We start from the raw sequence: 20,812 nt of genomic DNA, 5'->3' as shown, positions 1-20,812 counted from the left end.
CTATCCTGGCTCGATCCTAGGGTTCTGGAGCATCTTTTCCTGGTCCTTTGCGAGTCTCCTGCACTCGAACCCCCTGCAACGCATATAACCCCTTTGATCGGGGCATTACTCCTATTCACTGGGCATTGTCTGTTTTAGGGCTAGGGTTGCGATCCCTACTTCTCGATCGGCTCCTCCTCACTTCATCTCTTCGAATCCTGCATTCGCCGGGAATTTGATCGCGGAAGTACCCCTGGCGTACCAATCTTTCTATCTCATCCTTCAATTGAAAGCACCACTCCGTGTTGTGACCGCTTTCACGATGGAACCTGCAATACTTGTTAGAAAACTTCTTAGAAGGCATATACCTGGTGTGTCTCGGTCATTTCAGTACATCGGCATTTTCCACCATCATCAAGGCCTTTTCTCGCATCATGGCCAGTGGAGTATAATTATGATAATTAAGTTGGTATTTAGGCTCCCTTGGTCTGTCAGTTCTCATCCTCGACCCACCGCCTTCGATGGGTTCCTGCGGCTTCTTACGCGCTGACTCCCTATCTCTTCGTTCTGCATCCTTCATTGCATTCATTTCCTCCTCGTCAATATATTTCTGGGCCAGGGCCATCAATTGCTCTACATCATGGGGGATCGCGTGCGAGCGCGGACGTGAACGAGCCTTCTTCAGTCATGTATCAAGATACTGACCATCATATTAGTGCGCAAATCTTGAACTTCCAACGTTTCATTATTAAACCTTCCCATGAAACTCTTCAAGGTCTCTTCTTCTCTCTGACGTATGTTGAAGAGGTGAGTGGCCGACCTCTTCTGCTTCCTCTTACTAGCAAAGTGGAAGAAAAACATCTGAATAAGTTGTTCGTATGACTCAATGCTACCCCGAGGTACGCTGGTGAGCCATTCCCGTGCTTTCCCTGCAAGAGTAGTGGCGAACAGTTTTGCCATTATGGGACCCGGCTGTCCGTACAAGTTCATCACCATTTCGAATGCGGCGACATGCTCGTGAGGATCTTTCGTTCCATTGTATCTCTGTAAGTCGGGCACTCTGAATCCTGGTTCCACCACTTGAACCAATATGTCGTTACTAAACGGGAAATTTTTGTTATGGGCGACAATCTCTCCTTGCTTTTTTAACTTGTCAATTTGCTTGCCCAAAAGTTCTATCTGCTTTCCTACACTTTCCACCTCAGCTCGGGATATCACTGGTTCTCTTGCTTTGGTGCGAGCTTGGCTATTTGAACCTGCTTTTGAGATCTGTCTTTTGCTTCGGTACTTCCGTTCGCTCGGTTCCCTGGACTCTCTCCGGTGCTCCCTGTTCTCAAACAGTTGCCTCCTCGCCGTCTCTTTTTCTACTGGAGTCTCAATCCTCCTCTCATACTCCACTATAGCATTTCGACTTGCTTCTTCGATCAAATGCACCATCAATCCTCATCCCTTCCTTGCTGTTTCCTCCTCTCCAGCATTTCTCCTCGAAGAACCTTCCATGTCACTCGCGATTCTCAGGCCTTCCCACAGACGGCGCCAACTGATCCTGCTCGAAATCGGCGATCTGAGATGAGCGACCTCACGACAGTTAACCAACTCCACCAAGACCAATTGTTGGGCTCTTGAGAATAAACAAACAGAATAAGCTCGTCGGGCACGTCCCCGACAATGACCCTCCGACACTCAAGTTAGGTTGATCGAGGTTAAAGTGTGCGATTAAAGGCGTAGATCGAATAGAATTAGCATTAATTACCTCGTAATTTTGGGTCTCAGGGTATTTATAGGGTTTAGCCGGTTACTGTAGAAGGGGCCACGTGGCCTCATCCGGTTAGCTTACGTCCTCGATCGGACGGCTGATGTTACCTGGGTCATCAAAGGGGATAATCGGGCCCGAGTCAAGCCGAACCCGACCCTGTCGATGGAAAGATGCGAATCCTGCAAAAAGGACTAAAATGCCCTTCATTAAGGATATTATAGGTATTTTTGTTATATCCCTATCAATGAGAGTTGCTTGCATTTGGTTAGTAGTGTGAGAGTGTTTTGGATCTTTGTAATAATGTATGTGTAGTTTATGTAAGCATTATTATGCATATTTTTCCTTTATGGATTTGAAAGTAACAAACACTCAATATATAAATCTATGTATATTATATGGTAGAACCTTTATAAATTAATATTTTATAAATTAATAAACTTTTTAAAATAATAAAATCTTTCGGTTTCGACTTGAACCTTTGTAACATTTTTTTTTCACATGCAAAGATTACAGGAAAAAATATTTTGATAGAAATATGATTTCTTTCTATGCAAATTTATGCGTAAGGGACTAAATTTCAATAAGGTAATTTTTAAAAGGGTAATTAGGAAAATTATATAACTTGGGACTAAACTTCAATTAAAATTTCAATAAGGTAACTTTTTAGAAGGATAATTTTCAAAGAATTATATATGTGATTTGGCCAGAAGTTTGTCGGAGGGGTTTAATCTGAAGTCAATTGAAAATATATGGATGGTTTTGAATTTGATCTGAAATATTAGGCTGAATGAAGTTTATCCACTTAGAAGGTGATTACTTTAATTTTTCGAGTTACTAAAAGTAATAATAAATTCATTAATGATACAAAATTTCATAATGATATATATATTTTTTAATTCTAACATATATAAACTATTTTATTGAGGCTGATTAATCTCTGAAGTAACTAATTTTAATTGTCATAATACTTATTGACTAAAATATTCTACAATGTATTTCTAATTTCTTTAACTAGATAACTATTGACTAAAATATTCTACAGTGAAATTTTAAGGAAAAAGGCGTAGCAGCTGCTGCTCTTCCTCAACACTTGGCTTGTTCCTCATCTTCAGGCTTGAAGAACCTATGCCAGAACCAGTGTTTCTTCCAAACTTGTTCGTTCATTTCATCAATGGGAACTCCCTTCGTTTCCGGCAGCAAGAACACAGCAAAGCTGCCCATTACCACGATCCACGCCGCGAAGAAGAAGAAGATGCCCGACCTCATCTGGCACAGCATTGTCAGAAAAGCCTGTGCTATGATGAAGGTGCATATCATGTTGCTGCTCACCGCAAAGAAAAATCCAGCCGGCCGCGTTTCCAGAGGGAATATTTCACTCGGAATCAACCATCCTAAAGGACCCCATGACCACGCAAACCCCATGACGAATACACAGATTAGAAACACCGTCAAGTAAGCGTATGGCAAGGGTATCGCGTTTGTTGTCTTCAGATGTTGTGTGAGAATTGCTCCTACTAAAACCTGAGAAATAAGCATTTGGACAGCAGCTTGTATGAGCAATTTCCTTCTTCCAAACTTATCGACCCCAAAGACTGCAACCAATGTGGAGACGGAGTTGATGGAGCCCGTGACGACTGCTGACAACAAAGACGCATCTGCACCGAGGCCCATTGTTTGGAAGAGCACCGGAGCATAAAACATGATGACGTTGATCCCAGTGAACTGCTGGAATACCTGTAGTATAGTCCCACAGAACAGCTGAGGCCAACTCGATCGTTTCATGATCAGGTTCCTGAAAGGATGCTTAATCTTCTTGGCAGTCTCAGTGGCTTTAACTATTTCCTCATACTCTTTCTGGACATCTTCTACACCCCTTGTTGTCTTGAGAGCCTTGAGCCCTTCTTCTGCCTTGCCACGCTCTATCAGGCTGGTGGGAGTCTCGACGATGAGAAGAGATCCCAAGCCGAGGAATATCGCTGGAAATCCAGCACCACCAAGAGAGATTCTCCAGCCATAAGGGTGTATCTTGGAGGTGAAATAGTTCACCACATTGGCAATCAGAATCCCAATTGTGATCAGCATCTGGAAGCAAACATTAAGCCCTCCACGGTACTGTGCCGGAGCGATTTCTGATATGAATAGTGGCACTGCCTGCATCATCACAGTACATATTGATTCAAGTTTTCGTTAGTCATGCAGATACGTGCGAATATGAACTTCGGCTAGTCGGTTAGAACGACCAAAAACTTCAGGATTTACAATTAAGTAGTTGAAAAGTAGATTGTTCACAGCACCAACTCACACCACCTATAATTTTGGATGGAGATAGATGATGAACATACCTGATTTCCGAATCCGATGCCGGCACCCAAACAAATCCGTCCGGCGATGAGCATGTAAAGATTAACTGAGGCGGCGTTGAGAACAACTCCGACCAAGAAGAAGGCCGCCGCCATCTGCATGGTGCGCTTCCGCCCAAACCTCTTGCAGCAAAACGCCGCAGCCCAGCTGCAGACGACCGCCGCCAGGTACAGCGACGACGTGAACAGTTGGAGCAACTGGTTATCGTATTTGCAGTAGTTATTCTCCTTCGCTCTGTGCTTCTTCTCGTAAACACTTGGGAAGAACTCCAACAAGAAGTCATCCATCGACGTTACTCCGCCTGCACCACACCCATCAATTCATTACTACTGAATCGAAAAAAGAAAACCAAAGCGTTCAACCATTCAAGAATGTACCTGATATGCCAATGTCGTAACCGAACATGAGACCCCCGAACGCCGCGATGAGGGAACAAAGGACGACCTGTTTTGTGAGCTTGGCCGGAAAATTCCCGCCGGAGCTTGGCGCCACGATGTGATTTGCCATGATGGAGATATAATTGTATTCGGTGGATTGGATATATATATCATGAACTTCTACAGGTAATAGATACGGGTGTATATATATATATAGAATCGAAGAAAGAAACAAAGACTAACATTTGAGTTATGACTCAACTGGTAGTAGGAGTAGGACTTGGAATAGGATTGGAGTTCTGTTGCAGTTTTGATCCTTTTGTAAGCCAATTCAGTACCTAATTATTCATCCTCTCAACAAGATTTGCAATTCAAAATTGAATATTTTTATACATTAATTTACAAATCTTGTGAAATATAGTCCTCCCATTGATGGGATTTCAAATTTTAACATATCAAATTAGGTATTTGGCAAAATTACGCTTCTGACCCCATAAGTTGGGGGTTGACAGATTTAGTTTCACACTTTCTGACAATTTCCATAAAGATACTTAACGGCATACGCACATGACCTAAGGCATTTACTAATCCAAAGACAAATGTAGCACTAAGGGAGACAAGGAAAGTGTTGAGAAAAAGGGTAGCAAAATAGAACTCCAGACCAAGGAAAACAAGCTCAGCTGGAGTCATCCCTAAGCCTATACTCTGCCCTAAGAACTTGACGCTAGACCATGGCCAATATCTCATGACCCTGCAAACACCTTCCCATTGCCATTTCTATAAGACCACAAGCGCAATCATGGTTCAATATATCGGATATCGGCCAATACGTAATGAGAAAATCGATCAATAATAAATGTTACCCAAAATTATTATGCATCGACGATATTATCTGATATCATTCGATTTATCAACGATACAATAATATTATCGTTCGTATCCAATATTGTCGTTGATAATATCCGATTTTACTGGCAATTTCTTTTTTTAAAATCCTCTACAAAATACTTTGAAATTCTATTTAAAACAGTTTGAAATTGAATTAGGCATAACTAGTTTTGTGGTTTATTTTGGTCATTTAAAGTGTTGAAAACATGAATTTTAGTTTTCTATTGGAACTCATATAGTTGACACAAATCTGAGAATGTTTGTGTCTACTTAAGATTGTTCGTTTTGGCTAATATTTTGTATGGATTTAATATGAAATTGATCGATGGCATCAAGCTTGACGACGGTGAGGAATTATATGAACTTACTAAACATCCTAAAGAGCCTCTTATCATTATTATCGGACCTACACTCCTAGATAACCTTGACAGAACTTTCTAAACTATCGTTAATTTGAGAAATAAATATAGTCAAGAGAACCCTGACGCACAGTGTGTTTCGTGTGCTTATATTTTAGTTTTATATAAGTATCAATTTCTTAAGCACTTGTATGATTAATTTAACAATACTTGATACCATAAAAGTTTTTGTTAATATTAAATAGTTTTTATAATTTTACTAATTTTTGTAAAAAAAATTAAGTCTATAACATATTTGTTTCATAATATCCCAATACGTCGTGAGGTGGAACAATGCCCGTCGATATTATCACCAATACTGCAACTTTGAAGCATGAGGTGAAGTGGGTGAGTAAAAAGAATTCATAGCCATGATTGTCCAAGTTATGTGAAACACCCTTAATCCAGTCCACTGGGCTTACGGTGTTGTTGGAAATCGAGTGCCAATCGAGCCCCCTCTACGCAGCAGATTAGAAAACGGGTTGGCAACGAATTAGTGCAGGCAGGACCATCCCCTGGTAGTGCCGGTCAAGCACACGAGAGCTTGCACGCACTGCGGACTAGGAATTTCCCACTCTTCTCGTAATGCCATACCACAACATTCTGCCTTGAATGCATTGTGAGTGATTCTCATCCCGACTTTCTAAATTCATACACAAGTGCAAGTGTGTGAGGCAAGTCTGAGTAGCTTGTGCGAAGCTAGGCTTGGTCCCACCGGTTTATGCCTGGGCCCTTGTCTGAGTTGGGCTATGTTGCTTCTTTTGAGTTGTCCACACGTGGATAGGCTACATGGGCCGTTCCATAATTTTTCTATTTCACGGACTTTTGGATCTCTTTGGGCAAGCTTATTTTTTAGAGCATGAACTATAAAAATATTGCTCTAAAATATAATGTTGTTTTTGGTATTATCAGATTTTGATTAATTTAAATTTTACTAACTTAGGCACATTATGCAATGTAATTATTTGTCACCCGTGATAGTGATAAACAAATACTAATTTCCATTATTACTAAACTCGTGAGAGCTTGTTTCAACAAAACAAAAAAGTTATTATTATGTAAGGGTATTTGGAACAATTGAAAATAAGTATTATCATATTTTATTGAAAATTGAAAAAAATATTTTTAATTTACAACTTTTGCTCTTAAATAGTTTAAACTAAATTGATTTAAATTAAAAGTACATAGTTTCGTACTAATTTTTCAACTTATTAGGAACATTATAAATATTAAATATTTTCCGAACATCTCCACTATGTTTGATTTCATTTTTAACTTGTTTTGATGTGTTTTGTGGAGATATAGAGAGAAAAATAAAGATAAATAAGTATGTATTAGAGATAATGTGTATGTTTAGATTTATTTTTGGAGATAATATAAAATAAGTATGGTATGTTTGATATTTTTTAGTAGGAGACGGAAACTACTGTTCATTGTCAAATCATGTCTCTTTTATATATATTTATATATATGTATGAGTATGTATATAATTTTTTTAGTTGTAGGGCTTATAATTAGTGTAGATTTATTTTGACAAAACACTAATAAGGTACTGTTCCACAACATCTCAAAACACTACAAAAACTTCCAAAACAAATCAAGACAAACATTGTCCATGTTTTGAACTATGAAACCAAACATTATGCTCAATTTCAACATCTTTCCACTTTCCACTTTTCACTATTCAGTTTTCTTTTCAAATAATTCCAAGTTTCACTAAATTGATTTTTATTTAAAACGATAAACTATTATTAATTAAAATAATCAATTACTCCGATCAAATATCAATATTTAATCAAAATTATATAGTAAAATACCATCTCTAGCATATAACGGGATTTGACTCCATAACCTTTAAAATCATGGGATGTTAAAGGTGATAACTGAACCAAACCTCGTTGACTCGATACAATTAATCTTATAATTTTTTCTACCATTAATTCTCACCGCAAAAACATAAATTATTACAAAAACACCCCATTAGTACACATTAATTATTCATATATAACAATTTTCCTAGCTATTGCCACTTTTCGCTTTATCATTTCGTCTAACCGAAGCTAGCTTGGCATAGATAATTTGACGCAGGTACATGCACGACGTGGTCTCAATCCTCGTACCCAGAAGCTTCTGCAATATTTCTTGCCCAATGCAAATACACATCGAAAGATGGTATATAAGTACGTTGTGTATAAATTCTTGAAAAATATAATCTTTTCATCGTACTTATAAGTTGATTAATTATATTAATATTTTAACCCACATGATTTATTAATTTTACTTTCGATCTCGTATGAAAAGGTGGTTTGATCTATTCATAATATTATATTTTCTAGTTTCTACCATGCATGCATATATAACTTCACGAACGAAACAAAACACGAGGAAAAATATTTTTGTTGTCTTCCCGAATTAATTAACTCAGCCGACCTAAACTTTTTTTCGGGATAATTTCACTCTTTTCTCTTAAACTTTGATGTAATTCACGTAAACTTTTTGTGGTTTGAAAAATCACATCTAGTATCTCTGAAGTTTGCTTTCGTCTAACAAATAGGTTCCTCTGTTATTCAAAATTTACTAAATTTGTGGGTAGCAACAAAAAATTGAATGAAAATTAATATTGACATTCGACTGACTTATTATTGATTTGTTGCAGGTCGAATAAATTTTTTCTGACTAAACTACTCTTATAATTAATGATGAAATATACCCCCTCAAATGCATTAACGTGTGAAGATGTATAAAGGTAATTGATTATAAAAGATTTATTTGACTTGTAATAAATTAGTAATAAATCGGCCGAAGGTAAATATAGATTTTTATCTGATATTTTTTTGGTAAATTAGCTAATTCGATATATTTTGACTAACGGATGGACTTATTTATTAGGTAAAAGTAATCCTCAGAAGTATTAAATGCGATTTTTCAAATCATATGGAGTTTACGTATAATTATACTAAATCTTAGGAGAAGGGATTGTGATTATCCCTTTTCTTTAACTAATAGTAGTGGCAAATATGATGTATGTGCTTGAATTTATTGTATACTAAATTAAAAATATTATTTATTTTATGTGATAAATGCTTTTCTATTACTTAACTATTTTCATTTGAAATAATTATTTAAAATACATAGTTTTTAAAGATTTTTTTTCTTTTGAAGGAGAAAAGTTGGAGAGGAAACAAGAAATTAAATTATATGATCAAAGAACGAGAGATAGATAAGCAAATACAATTTGGAGGAGTAAGAAAAAAGACCGCAACCGTGGTCGTGCACATGAGATGTGACATTGTTGAGAGCTAATGTGGTTCTATTTTGGAGTCATGGTCAACTGTTAAAATCTGTACGTAAGAAGACAATCATTGCTTTAGGACAGCGACAAGTATAGTGACTCTCCACCAGTGCAGCTTTCTAATTTGTTAAGTTTATTTTGTTTATTTTCTTACTATGTATAATTATGATAAAATATGTAATGATATTTTATATGTGAAGTTATTTTGAGATATAATTATACATACAAATAACATAATTTCCATAATATCTGTTGCGATAAATTCATATTAAATAAGACAAAAATCTATTTTGATAAACTTACACTAAGTGAGATCAATACTCACACACTTGATGTGACTCGAACTCATGATCTCGAACTTATCAAACTTCAGTCTTAAATAATATGACCCAAAATAATTATTCTAACTTCCTCTTTTTAATTAATACAAAATATACTTTTTTTTTAATATAATATAAGATAAGATATTACAACACATGCCATAATTCCTATTAATTAGGATCGCAAGAGGACAAAAAGTTTGGGAATTCAGCCTACATAGCCTTTGAGTCATATATAATTAATTTGTCATTGAAGAAAATGAAAAGTGAGAACATCTAGATTACGGAAAATTTCATTTTATGTTCCATAATATTTTTTTTTTTTTGAGATAATTACACTCTCTTTGTTTTAGGTACGGTGTAATTACACTTAAATTCTCTGTGGTTTGGGAATTATATCTAGTATCTTTAAAATATGCTTCTATCTAACAAATAAGTTTTTTCGTTAGTCAAAATTCACTGAAATTGTTGATATTAATAAAAAACTTAATCAAAATTGATATTTACCCTTGATTGACTTATTACTAACTTATTGCAGATCAAACAAACTTTTTCGTCTAAACTATCCTTATAATGATAAAGATATATTTCCTCATATGTATTAACCCGCGTAGACGTATGAGAGTAATTTGGTCATAAAAGGACTTATCTAATATGCAATAAATAAGCAATAAGTCAATTTGAGTTAAACACAATTTTTCTGCCGATTTTTTTGTTAATATCAGCAAATTTGATGAATTTTGACTAATGAATAAACTTATTTGTTAGACGTAAACAAACCTCAGGATGCTAAATATAATTTTCCAAACCATAGGGGATCTAAGTATAATTACACCAAACCTTAGAGGAGAGGAGTGTAACTATCCCTTTTTTTATGATTTTGATTCCATTATTTTTTTAGCTCAAGATATTGTATTTTATAACCTTTTAAACAATTTACAATTTTAATCTCAAGTCTTAGTTCGTTAAACTTTTACCGGAAACACAACGAGCGTGATACAAACACCGTTAACTCTTAAGAAGCATAGACTGATATTTCTGTCATAAATTTAGCTAAATTAAGACTTGGAACTTATTTGCCTCTCCATCTTCGAGCAGTCCATAAGAAGTCAGTAGCCCAAGCTCTTTTGGCCTCATGTGTGTGCTATATCTGGCGTGAGCGCAACATTAGGCGATTTGATAGAGTATATAGAGATACACGCACAGTGGGTGCGCTGATGGTTTGAGATGTGCAGCAGAGGATTCTTAGTGTAGAATTACCTATTGCTATTAGCACTTGTGCGCTGGCCTGTTGAGAAACCGCTTAGATTAAGCAAATTGTATTGTACTATTATATTTTTTTTACTTAATAAAAATTACCTTTATCGAAACAAAAAAAAGTTATAAATTTCAAAATTCTAAAATTATGCGAATGCAGTGAGTTAAAAAATTCCTCTAAAATATTAATTCCTTTGGATTTATAATGCAGTTCATCCGTACACATAATTTTGTAATAATAATTCAGATATAATTGATAAATTAAATAGTGTTTTTTTTTTTAACAAAAAAAAAAAAAAGAATCACATGTACATGTCTCCTAGTACTTAATGAAAAAGTCGGGTACGTCGATCTCTAGGAGGCACTTCTATTGCATACATTGTTATGTACATTATTAATTATATACAAAAAGGAGTCAAAAAAATAGGGCTGTAATAGTGAAAATAACACGGGAAGTTGTTCACTCCGCAAGGAAATGTGCCACATCCAAATAGCATATCTTTTATCAATGATAATAAGTGATATTATGCATTGACTATATATATTATTTGGTAAGAGTAAATATTATTTAATGGCCCTCGTAAATCATGAAAATAGTAAAATAGCGTTAAATCGAAGCTACCCGTGAAAATTGAAATATACATAAGAAAAGGTCAAAAAGAAATTCGTACTATTTTGAAAAAGAAGTATTTAATCCTCCTCGGTGATGTTGTGTTCTTCACTCACACGAATTGTGGTCTTTTTTTCATGTTTGATTTGTATAGTATCTATTTTGCTCTTATTTTAGTGCTAACTATGAACATCGAGGCCGATTCAAGGAATAGTGTCAATTTTGATCTAATGCTTTATAGTTTTGTAGTTCGTTTGTGTGATACGTGGTTGTTTTGCCGTTTGATTTTTATTGTACTAAAATGACTTTCTTTTTTTCTTTTTCTTTTTTTTTTTGGAGGGGGGATGTGCTCCAACATTCGGAATGATGTCATCATAGTACGAAGGATGCTTGTGCTACGTTGTTTTTTTATCCATGTGGTGTAGTTTGGTGGTCTATTACTTGGTCACATAGTTGGTAATCACATGTGGTGTTAGTAATGTGTTGATACTAACACTGGAGATGGAGGGATGTGGTGCCCTATGATTTTCCAATCGGTATCTTTTTTTTTTGTTTATTTTTGCTGCTCTAATAGTTAAAAGTAAAATAAAAGAAGAAAAACAAAATAAGAAAAAGTATTTGTGGTGCACTTGTTTTTTGTTGGTCTGTCTTTTTTCTGTTGAGGTTGTATTTCTCTTCAACATTGGAAAATATCTATATTAGATCTCTCGTAAAAATCATATGGGCACAGATTGAACCTACAGTACATACAATATATCACTAGATGTCAAAGATGATACAATACAATTGTACAAAGGCCACCCATTTTCAATAAAAGAGATACAGAACGAGGGTATTGGTAATGGTACTATAACATAACATGAAATTTCGTGTCGTCATCTACTGATAGACATGTGGAAAGCGGGTACCAACCAGGAGACGCACCTGTGTTGCAAGGTGTGATACATATATAATATAATATACTTTATTTTAAATATTTTTTTACAACACAACATTAATTATTTTTCTACATTCTTCAGGCAGAAGAGATAAATGCCCTTGAAATTTTGTTTTAATGTAGACCACTAAGTATTGAAGGGTATAGCCAATTGGTGGACAAATTCAAACACAAGTTACATATTATCAAGAAAGCCCTAACCCATCAGCCACAACAAATTCCTACGCCATCCGATGATGCTCCCAACACATCCCACAAGCAGAAAAGAATTTCTAGCCGAATGTCTATTGGTTCAGTTGAACGTCATGATATTAGAGTGGATATAGCTGGTCCTTCTACAGTGTATACAGCTCAAGATTGCTACGTGCTCCAACCGCCTCAAAATTATTACATGCCTCAACCGCCACAAGATGATTGATTTCAATCGGCTCCATATATGCCAACCCATGCAAAAGATTATGCTTCACACGTACATCTTGACATTGGCCTTGGCATTAATCGACCATATGCACTAGGATACAACATTTTACCAATTCCATTTCCATCATTTAGTGCATATCATAATAATGTGGAGTATAGTTCTGCAACAATATCAAGTCGGTTGGACATTAATCCCAGTGGTGACAATAATGAGGCACAAAATGAGCCAATATAAAATGTGGGCGAGAAAATAAGAAGACCTCGGCATCAACGATACAAATGCAATTATGGAACGGGTGGACATTTTTTACACTTGTATTTTTTCTGTAATATGTTTTAACACATTGATTGTAATTATAATCATACAATTTTAACATTATGATTTTTTCAATTTTATTATGTTGTTAAAAATTAATTGAATATAATTAATTTATGTAAAATAAACTAAACGAAAAAAAATAAAATACAAAAGTGGTGTCGTGGATGACATACATGATTAATGTTGCATACACGACTAATGTTGGGAGTTTGAAACAAAAGTGAGAAACAAAATTTTTTTAATATAATAATTTAATTAATAAACTGCCAAAATTTGATGGAAAGTTGCTTATAACTTTTGACTTCAACCATGTTAATTTAACTATTTCAAAAACAAAAATTATGAGAAAAAAATAATTTTGAATAATAAGTTCCCTCATTTATTTTAAACCATTGATAACAATCCTGATTTGTTTCCATATTCATTCTCCTATATATCACACGCCTCTCTCCCCCGTCTTGAATTAAATTTTCTATACTTATAAATTTTAATACATCATTCTGTTCCATTAAATACATACATACCATATATATAATATTTTTTCCTTAAATAAAATAAATCATAACTATACATAACATACATTATAGCAAATAAAATAAAACTATATATATAATAAAAAAAATTAAAATAGAAAGTCCAATTCATGCTCCGCCCCCCACGCCGCCCCTTCCAATAAAAGAAGAAAGCATCCCCCAAACGTTATTCCTCAGAATTCCATGCACTCAGTCCAGACAACATTCACCTAAAATTGCAGCCACCAGCGGTACACACCACTCTCTTTCTCGTCAATGGCCCTCCAATGGCTGAGTCTTGTTGCCACAATGTGGCTGCAATCTATCAACGGTACCAATTCAAATTTCCCTGCTTACTCAACCGAGCTCAAGCGAATCCTCTCCATATCACAGCTACAACTCAACAATCTTGCTTCTGCTTCCGATGCCGGCAAGCTTCTTGGCTGGATTTCTGGGATTGCAGCAGCCCATTTCCCACTCTGGCTAGTCCTGCTCATCGGTTCCATCCTCGGTCTCGTTGGCTACGGAATCCAGTTCCTCTTCCTTGCAGGCCGAGTCTCCTCTTTATCCTATTGGCACATTTTTTTACTAACTGTTTTGGCAGGAAACAGCATTTGCTGGATTAACACAGTCTGCTACATTATCGCCATACGTAACTTCCCCCTTGATCGCCAGATTGCTGTCAGTTTGTCGACCAGCTACGTGGGATTGAGCGCAAAGCTCTACACCAATATAGTGGACGTTGTGGCTCCACCTTCAGGCGCTGAGAGGGCCAAAGTGTTTCTCCTTTTGAATTCCGTGTCACCGCTAATAGTTTGCACTGTGGCGGCCCCGTTAGCAAGGAGTGTCGATGGGGGGAAATCAAGGAAACTTACAAGAGGGTTCTCTACCATGTTTGTGATCACAATTGTCTCCGGACTGTTTGCTGTGGTCACCAGTTTGGGGTCGGTGGGTTCGAGGTTTATGCCTCAGTATGTGGTTCTTGTGGGCATGATTGCGGTTCTGTTCTTGCCGCTGGTTGTTCCACTGGTGGAAAGAATCAGAGAAAAGCTACAGCAGAAGTGCTTGATTGTTGTACATGATGAGGGTCTTGCATCAATTGAGAATGGGGAGAAATCTTCAGATATTCAGAGGGATGTTGTTGAAATTGGAGTGGTGGAGGAGATTGGGGCAAAGCTGATGGTGAGAAGAGTGGAGTTCTGGCTCTACTTCTTTGTTTATTTATTCGGTGCTACACTTGGCTTGGTGTACCTAAACAACTTAGGACAAATTGCTGAATCACGAGGCTGCTCTGGGACTTCTTCACTCGTGTCCTTGTCTTCTGCTTTCAGTTTCTTCGGCCGTCTCCTGCCATCTCTTCTTGACTATTTTTTCCCAAAGTATGTTTCTCTCTCTCTCTCTCTCTCTCTCTCTCTCTCTCTCCTTACAATTTACAACTACAAGTACTCTTTCTCTATGTATGTGGCTTTCGCTCACAGCCAAGCAAGATTACATAAACACACACAATACTTAATATTTCTAACGTATCGCCATCAATTGATTCAGAAGCAAACACGTGGTTTCAAGAGCTGGAGCCATGGGAGCCGTGATGGCCCCAATGTGTGGAGCATTCTTCTTCCTACTCAACATGCACGACGTTTCACTCTACGCCAGCACAGCCATTATAGGCATATGCACTGGTGCAATCACCTCGATCTCGGTCTCGACAACCACCCAACTCTTTGGAGCCAAGAACTTCGGCGTGAATCATAATATCTTGGTTTCTAATATACCTATAGGGTCTTTCTTGTTTGGGGACTTTGCTGCACTGCTCTACAACAGAGAGAGGAATGCCTCTGGAGAAGGGGATTGCATTGGTCAAAAATGCTACCAGACCACATTTATCATATGGGGTTCTCTATGTGTATTAGGGACAGTGCTAGCCTTCATCCTTCATGCACGAACAAAGAAATTAATGCATTCACATAACAGACTATAGAGTGCAGTTTGTCTTATTGAATATGATTAAGTTCAGATCATCGTAGAACTTATAAAGAATTTAGAAGGTTAATCAACTCTTGTCTATTACCTTTCGTGAAGATTAATTAATTATATAAGTGGTATTCTGTATATATTTGTACTTGTTAGAAAATTCTGTATTGTAACAGGAAATCCAAGAAATCTGTCGCAAAGTGTAATTCATAATGCATGTAAGGACGAGTTGGAAAGAATATTCACAATATACCTCGTAGTAAGAATAATTGCAAGGGAAAAGGCCATCCATCGATCGCAAGAATTTGCAACTGATGTCACATCCATGCAATGTCTGTGTTTTCCAACAAAAAAGAAAAACTATTTTGCAAGGGTCTTCTGCTAGGTTGCGTGCAGGTTGAGAGTTGAGGTGAGTGGAGTGTGGGCACTAGGTAGTGTAGTGTGTAGCCATTGGATCCCAAGGTACTGCAGCATCATCAACCCCACCATTTGTTGGTGGTCTTAGAGCTCGTGTTGCATCTCTTATATGGCTTGACTTTCTGATGGAGGTGGTGCAATTGAGGCATTTGGCACACTAGTGAAAAGGGAATAGGCCTCTAAGCCTATATATCCAGCAGTTGGAGAAAATCTTATATCAACTTCAGTGGCTTGCCTAGCTGTTTCTTTTATCCAAATATTATAAAATAAAAAATAAATCATATATATAAGCATTAATTGTTTACTTAAATCAAATTAGAATTAATTAAAGTGTTAAAACTTATCAACTTCCTCTTGTGCTGGCTGTTGGAGAACAACCTACATCGGTATACAGTCCTAGCGGACTATGTATAGGCTACACGGTTCGCTTTGTTCTTTAAGATGGTCGGAATTAGGAGCAATGCCACCCAAATCTCGTCCGTTAGTCAGTCGCTCTAGCTTCTTTTGGTCTTTTCGAGCTCTGTTCATGGCACATTAAAGCCATGTAGCTTCCTCTTTGTTGAATACCTTCTTGGTCTCGTGGTTTACGGCAATCCTAACTGTAATTTTTTGACAAAAAATGAAATAAAGTTATATAAGTTTCAACAAATATTATGATCATTGTAGAAATTTTGGGTCAGATTCAAACATATGGTGCCATAGACGAGACTGAAAGATGTTAGGAATTTGAGGAAGATTTTGAGAAGAAAAAAAAATATTGACGTATTGGAGAGATTTTTGTACTACAAGTATTTTCATTCACTCATTTATTGCCACAACTTCAAGATTACAAGCCTTTACATAGAAGAGCAAACATTAAATTTGTAACATATTCATATGGATAAATATTTGACTAACACTTTCCTATGATAAAATATTAATTTCTTATGGATAAATTTTTTAACTTGATAATTTTGAGGAGTCAAATACATGCATAGTACTTTGAGAATTGCTAATTATACTTTCCAACACCCCCTCTTAATTTATAATTCCAACCCGATTTCGAAACTGCTCAATCTTTTCCGAACTTACAACTTTAGTGAAACTATCAGATAACTGCTCATTTGTGTAGATGAGGTTCAATGTGCTTTGACCGTGCATGATAAATAGAATTCTTCCTCATCACAATAGTAAACATATTATCCCACAAAATTTTAGGAGCTTCCCCTTTTTGCTCCATATCACGTAAAATTCTTCTTAATCAAATTGTTCCACAAGCTACGTCAGTCGCGGCAATGTATTCTGCTTCTACTGATGAGAGTACTATTAATTTTTGTTTTTAGATACCCATGAAATTATTTTCGTTCCCAAGCAAAACACGTAACTGCACGCACCTTTCAGATCATCTATGGATCCAGCCCAATCACTAGCTGTATATCCAATAATCTTATTTTCTTTCTCTTTGAAATATTTAATACCAAGCTTCCTCGTACCTTGAAGGTAATGGAAAATTCTCTAAGCAGCTGGAAAATGCAATTTGTTTGGTTCATCAATGAATCTTGTGCATACATATTTTGTTCATCCTGCAAGTCATTGCCCTATTTTTCCTATTTTTTTGAAATATTTACTTTTCCTTGAAAAGCTTGCTCCAAGTCTTGAGTTGTAAATCTGCTCATCCTTTTTTCATGAGTTTCAAGGGAACATATGAGTTTGTAAAAAGTCAATAATAATAAATCTTTATATTCTTCGATTGTTGCAACGATATGCTCGAATTTCACCGATAAGCATCGTAGAACTTTCTCAACAATTTTCTTCTCTTCTAAAATGTCTCATTGGCCTCTTATTTGATTTACCAAGGAGGAAACTCTAGAAAGAAATTCTTGCACATTGTCCGAGTCTTTCATGGATAGATTGTCAAAATTTCGTTGTAAGTTTTCTAGCTTGATCATGATCGCTTTCTCATGTCCTCCAAATTGATTTTTCAAAATTTGTCATGCCTCTTTGCGGTCTTGGCACTAATAATACGCGGAAGAATTGATTGACTCACTCCTTGGTTCATAAAAGACAAGGTTTTTGCATCCTTTGTCTTGTTCTTTTTATGCTATTTTTTTCCTATGCATTTGTTAATGCGACTACTTTCACCAAAGTATGAGAAGTAAAAAACCCTCTTCAATAATGTCCTAAAAGTTCATGTGAGATGAACTGAGTCTTCATTAGAACACTCCATAATTCGTAATCTTAGCCAACAAAGATGGGAATTCCTTGTTGGGAATATGTTAATGCAAGCTCTCGGTTGTTTGATGATGTCATAGAGATAAAATAGAGTAATCAGAACCAAAGATGACTCTGGTACCACAAATATGTTAGGAATTTGGAGGAAGATTTTGAAAAGGAAAAATCATTGATATATTCGAGAGATTTTTGCACTACAAGTATTTTTCATTCATTCATCTATTGCCACAACTCCAAAATTACAAACCTTTATATAGGAGAGCAAACATTAAATTAGTAACATATTCCTATGAATAAATATTTGACTAACACTTTCTTATGGATAAAATATCTATTCCTATAAATAAAATTTTTAACTTGATAACTTTGATAAGTCAAATACATGCATAATACTTTGATAATTATAAATTACACTTTCCAACAAAATAAAATACCCAAGAAACCACAATTGGTGGAGAGGTTTATTTTTTTCTAACCAATGAAACCACAATTGTGATAAAACTCCAATTTAGCTCAAAGATCACTTGTTTCAATATCCTATACTAATAAATGAAAAATTCTCAATAGAATCAGATTTGGTCGATCACAAAGCAAGTGTATTACACTTTCTATATATGTAATTTGTCCCTTTTTCTGATGAACTGTGCACCAATCACAAGACAAGTATATTGTACTTGTCATATAATTTGTTCAAATTTAAATGAATCGGGTGTTGATTAAAATTTTTCCTGGTAAATAAGGGGGAGGTTTTCAAGGTTTTGACTTCAATAAAGAACCCACCCTAATACAAACGAGACTTCAATTATTCTAGTTAATCTAGTGCAGAAAGTCCAATCCTTAAATCTCCGAAATTACATTTAGTGTTAGGCATAATGAGTATAAGGTCCTCAAAAAATTGTCTCTTCCAATTCCTTTTTCATTCTAAATTCAATATAATGATACAAAGTGGTTTTTTCTATGTCAAAACTGTGAAAGCCCAGAAATATGCATACCCAGATGTAATGTGATATGATTCTTGATGGAATGCAGAGACAGGGTATGTTGGTTACACCCTTCATGACCCATTTAGGAATAACCAATTCATGTTCAATTTATGGAACATTAAAACGTGACTAAATTGGTCCTAATTACTCTTCCGAGCAGAGCGGAAGAAGTGAGGGGATTCTCGAGCTTGAACTCGCTGTTCTTGGCCTCAAGCACAACCAACAGCGATTCGAACTTCTTTTACTCATAGGAGTGCATCTTGGATCTGTTGTACCTGTGAACCAACCCCCTAAAGCGAAATAGGCACAATGAAAGAGCAATAAGTCGGACCAACTTCTGATTTAAGTTCCAATTATTGGATTCATATAACCATTATAGAGATTTTGGAACTCAATAGCCTGAAATTCAGCATCCATTTTTGTATAGTAATATATTGATTTTGAAAGAAGGAAGGTCCCCCGGCAGCACTAGAAACTGGTATGGGTTGTGCATATTGACATTGTAAAATCATAGCCCCAAATATTTAACCTTAAACTAATAGTTTGTTTTCTTGATCCTCTTTAGCTGGTTTGCCAGTTGAGCATTAGGTCTCTATTGGCCTATTGTTTGCATAATTAGTCTCCAAAGTGTTCTAACCACTGCTCCCTTATTGATCTTCAAATGTGATTTTGAATCAGTTCTAATTTCCGTTTGCTCTTAGGAGTACTCTAGATCAAGATTGTCAAAATTGTTCAACCAACTAGGACATATATGTATATATATATAGGGGTGGACGCAGGTCATGTATTTCGAATTTCAGATTTTTTGGGTAGGGTATGCGATTTTGTCGGACAGTATATTATGATACTCGACACAAATCAAGTAAAATTGAGTACCCGCTAAAGTCGGGTACCTGAAATCGGATACCCAAATTTATTTTTTTTTATTTTTGTTAGCTTAAAAGTGAAGAAAAATAGGGGCATCAAATATCTATTTGTTTATTTTTTATAATTTTATACTTATAATTGTAGTTTGTATGCATAATATGACTTTATTTAAAATATTATACAAAAAATTAATATTAACTATGATATCAATTTATTAATGTTAAAAGACACCATAACATCACAGCTAATTCAAAATTGATAGACAGATAAGCTAATTCCTAATATCAATAACTGGATAAGTAGATCAACCAACTCAAATATTATTCTCCTTTTAACTTTACTATTTTACTAGTAACAACAAATAATTCTATTTTTTAATTTTTAATTTTGTCTTTTTATTATTCTTTAATTAAATATCGGGTACTTGATTGACCTGATCAAATATTTTTTTAACCTGACTACTTACCTAATTTATTCAAAAGCAAATTGAGGTAATCCAAAAATTATAAAAATTATCCAACCCAATCTACCGGAACCCACTTGAATCGGATCAAAACATGAACAACCCGATCCGAATGTCTGCCTATATATATATATATATATATATATATATATATATATATGGTGCGAAGATGGTAGGTGTTCATTTTTCATTAGTAGGTGGAGTAGAGAAGTTGTACAAGTGATGAGCACTAATTTCACAGTTTATTAGTAGGTGGAGTAGAGAAGTTGTAATATGACATTAAAGGAACTATATACATTACTAGCCGCCTCTAGTTTTGCCAAAATTTGCATGCATTTTTCATTTACTTCCAAAATTGAGTATAACCCATTAGAATTTTGTCAAGATCATCCGACAAACGTCTCCAGAATGGGCTTTCGGATGATCTTGACAAAATTCTAATGGTAGTAGATGAGTTCTACATCGAATTGGTAT

General features: G+C 35.6%; 2 protein-coding genes across 2 annotated transcripts; one reads left to right on the top strand and one right to left on the bottom strand.

The window, feature by feature from the left end:
- Nucleotides 2,666-4,606, bottom strand: LOC105163876 (sugar transport protein 8-like). The gene is made up of 3 exons (XM_011082382.2): nucleotides 4,474-4,606; nucleotides 4,078-4,397; nucleotides 2,666-3,886 (listed from the first exon to the last, which is right to left on the bottom strand). Exons 1-3 carry the CDS (start codon nucleotides 4,601-4,603, stop codon nucleotides 2,819-2,821), a joined length of 1,518 nt encoding a protein of 505 aa, XP_011080684.1. The 5' UTR covers nucleotides 4,604-4,606; the 3' UTR covers nucleotides 2,666-2,818.
- Nucleotides 13,703-15,404, top strand: LOC105163984 (protein NUCLEAR FUSION DEFECTIVE 4-like). Its single transcript, XM_011082520.1, has 2 exons — nucleotides 13,703-14,805; nucleotides 14,972-15,404. The coding sequence occupies exons 1-2, from the start codon at nucleotides 13,703-13,705 to the stop codon at nucleotides 15,402-15,404; spliced, it is 1,536 nt and encodes a 511-aa protein (XP_011080822.1).

This window comes from Sesamum indicum, linkage group LG6 (genome assembly GCF_000512975.1).
Source record: "Sesamum indicum cultivar Zhongzhi No. 13 linkage group LG6, S_indicum_v1.0, whole genome shotgun sequence".
Classification (NCBI taxonomy): Eukaryota; Viridiplantae; Streptophyta; class Magnoliopsida; order Lamiales; family Pedaliaceae; genus Sesamum; species Sesamum indicum.
This window is presented reverse-complemented; position numbering and strand designations above follow the sequence as displayed.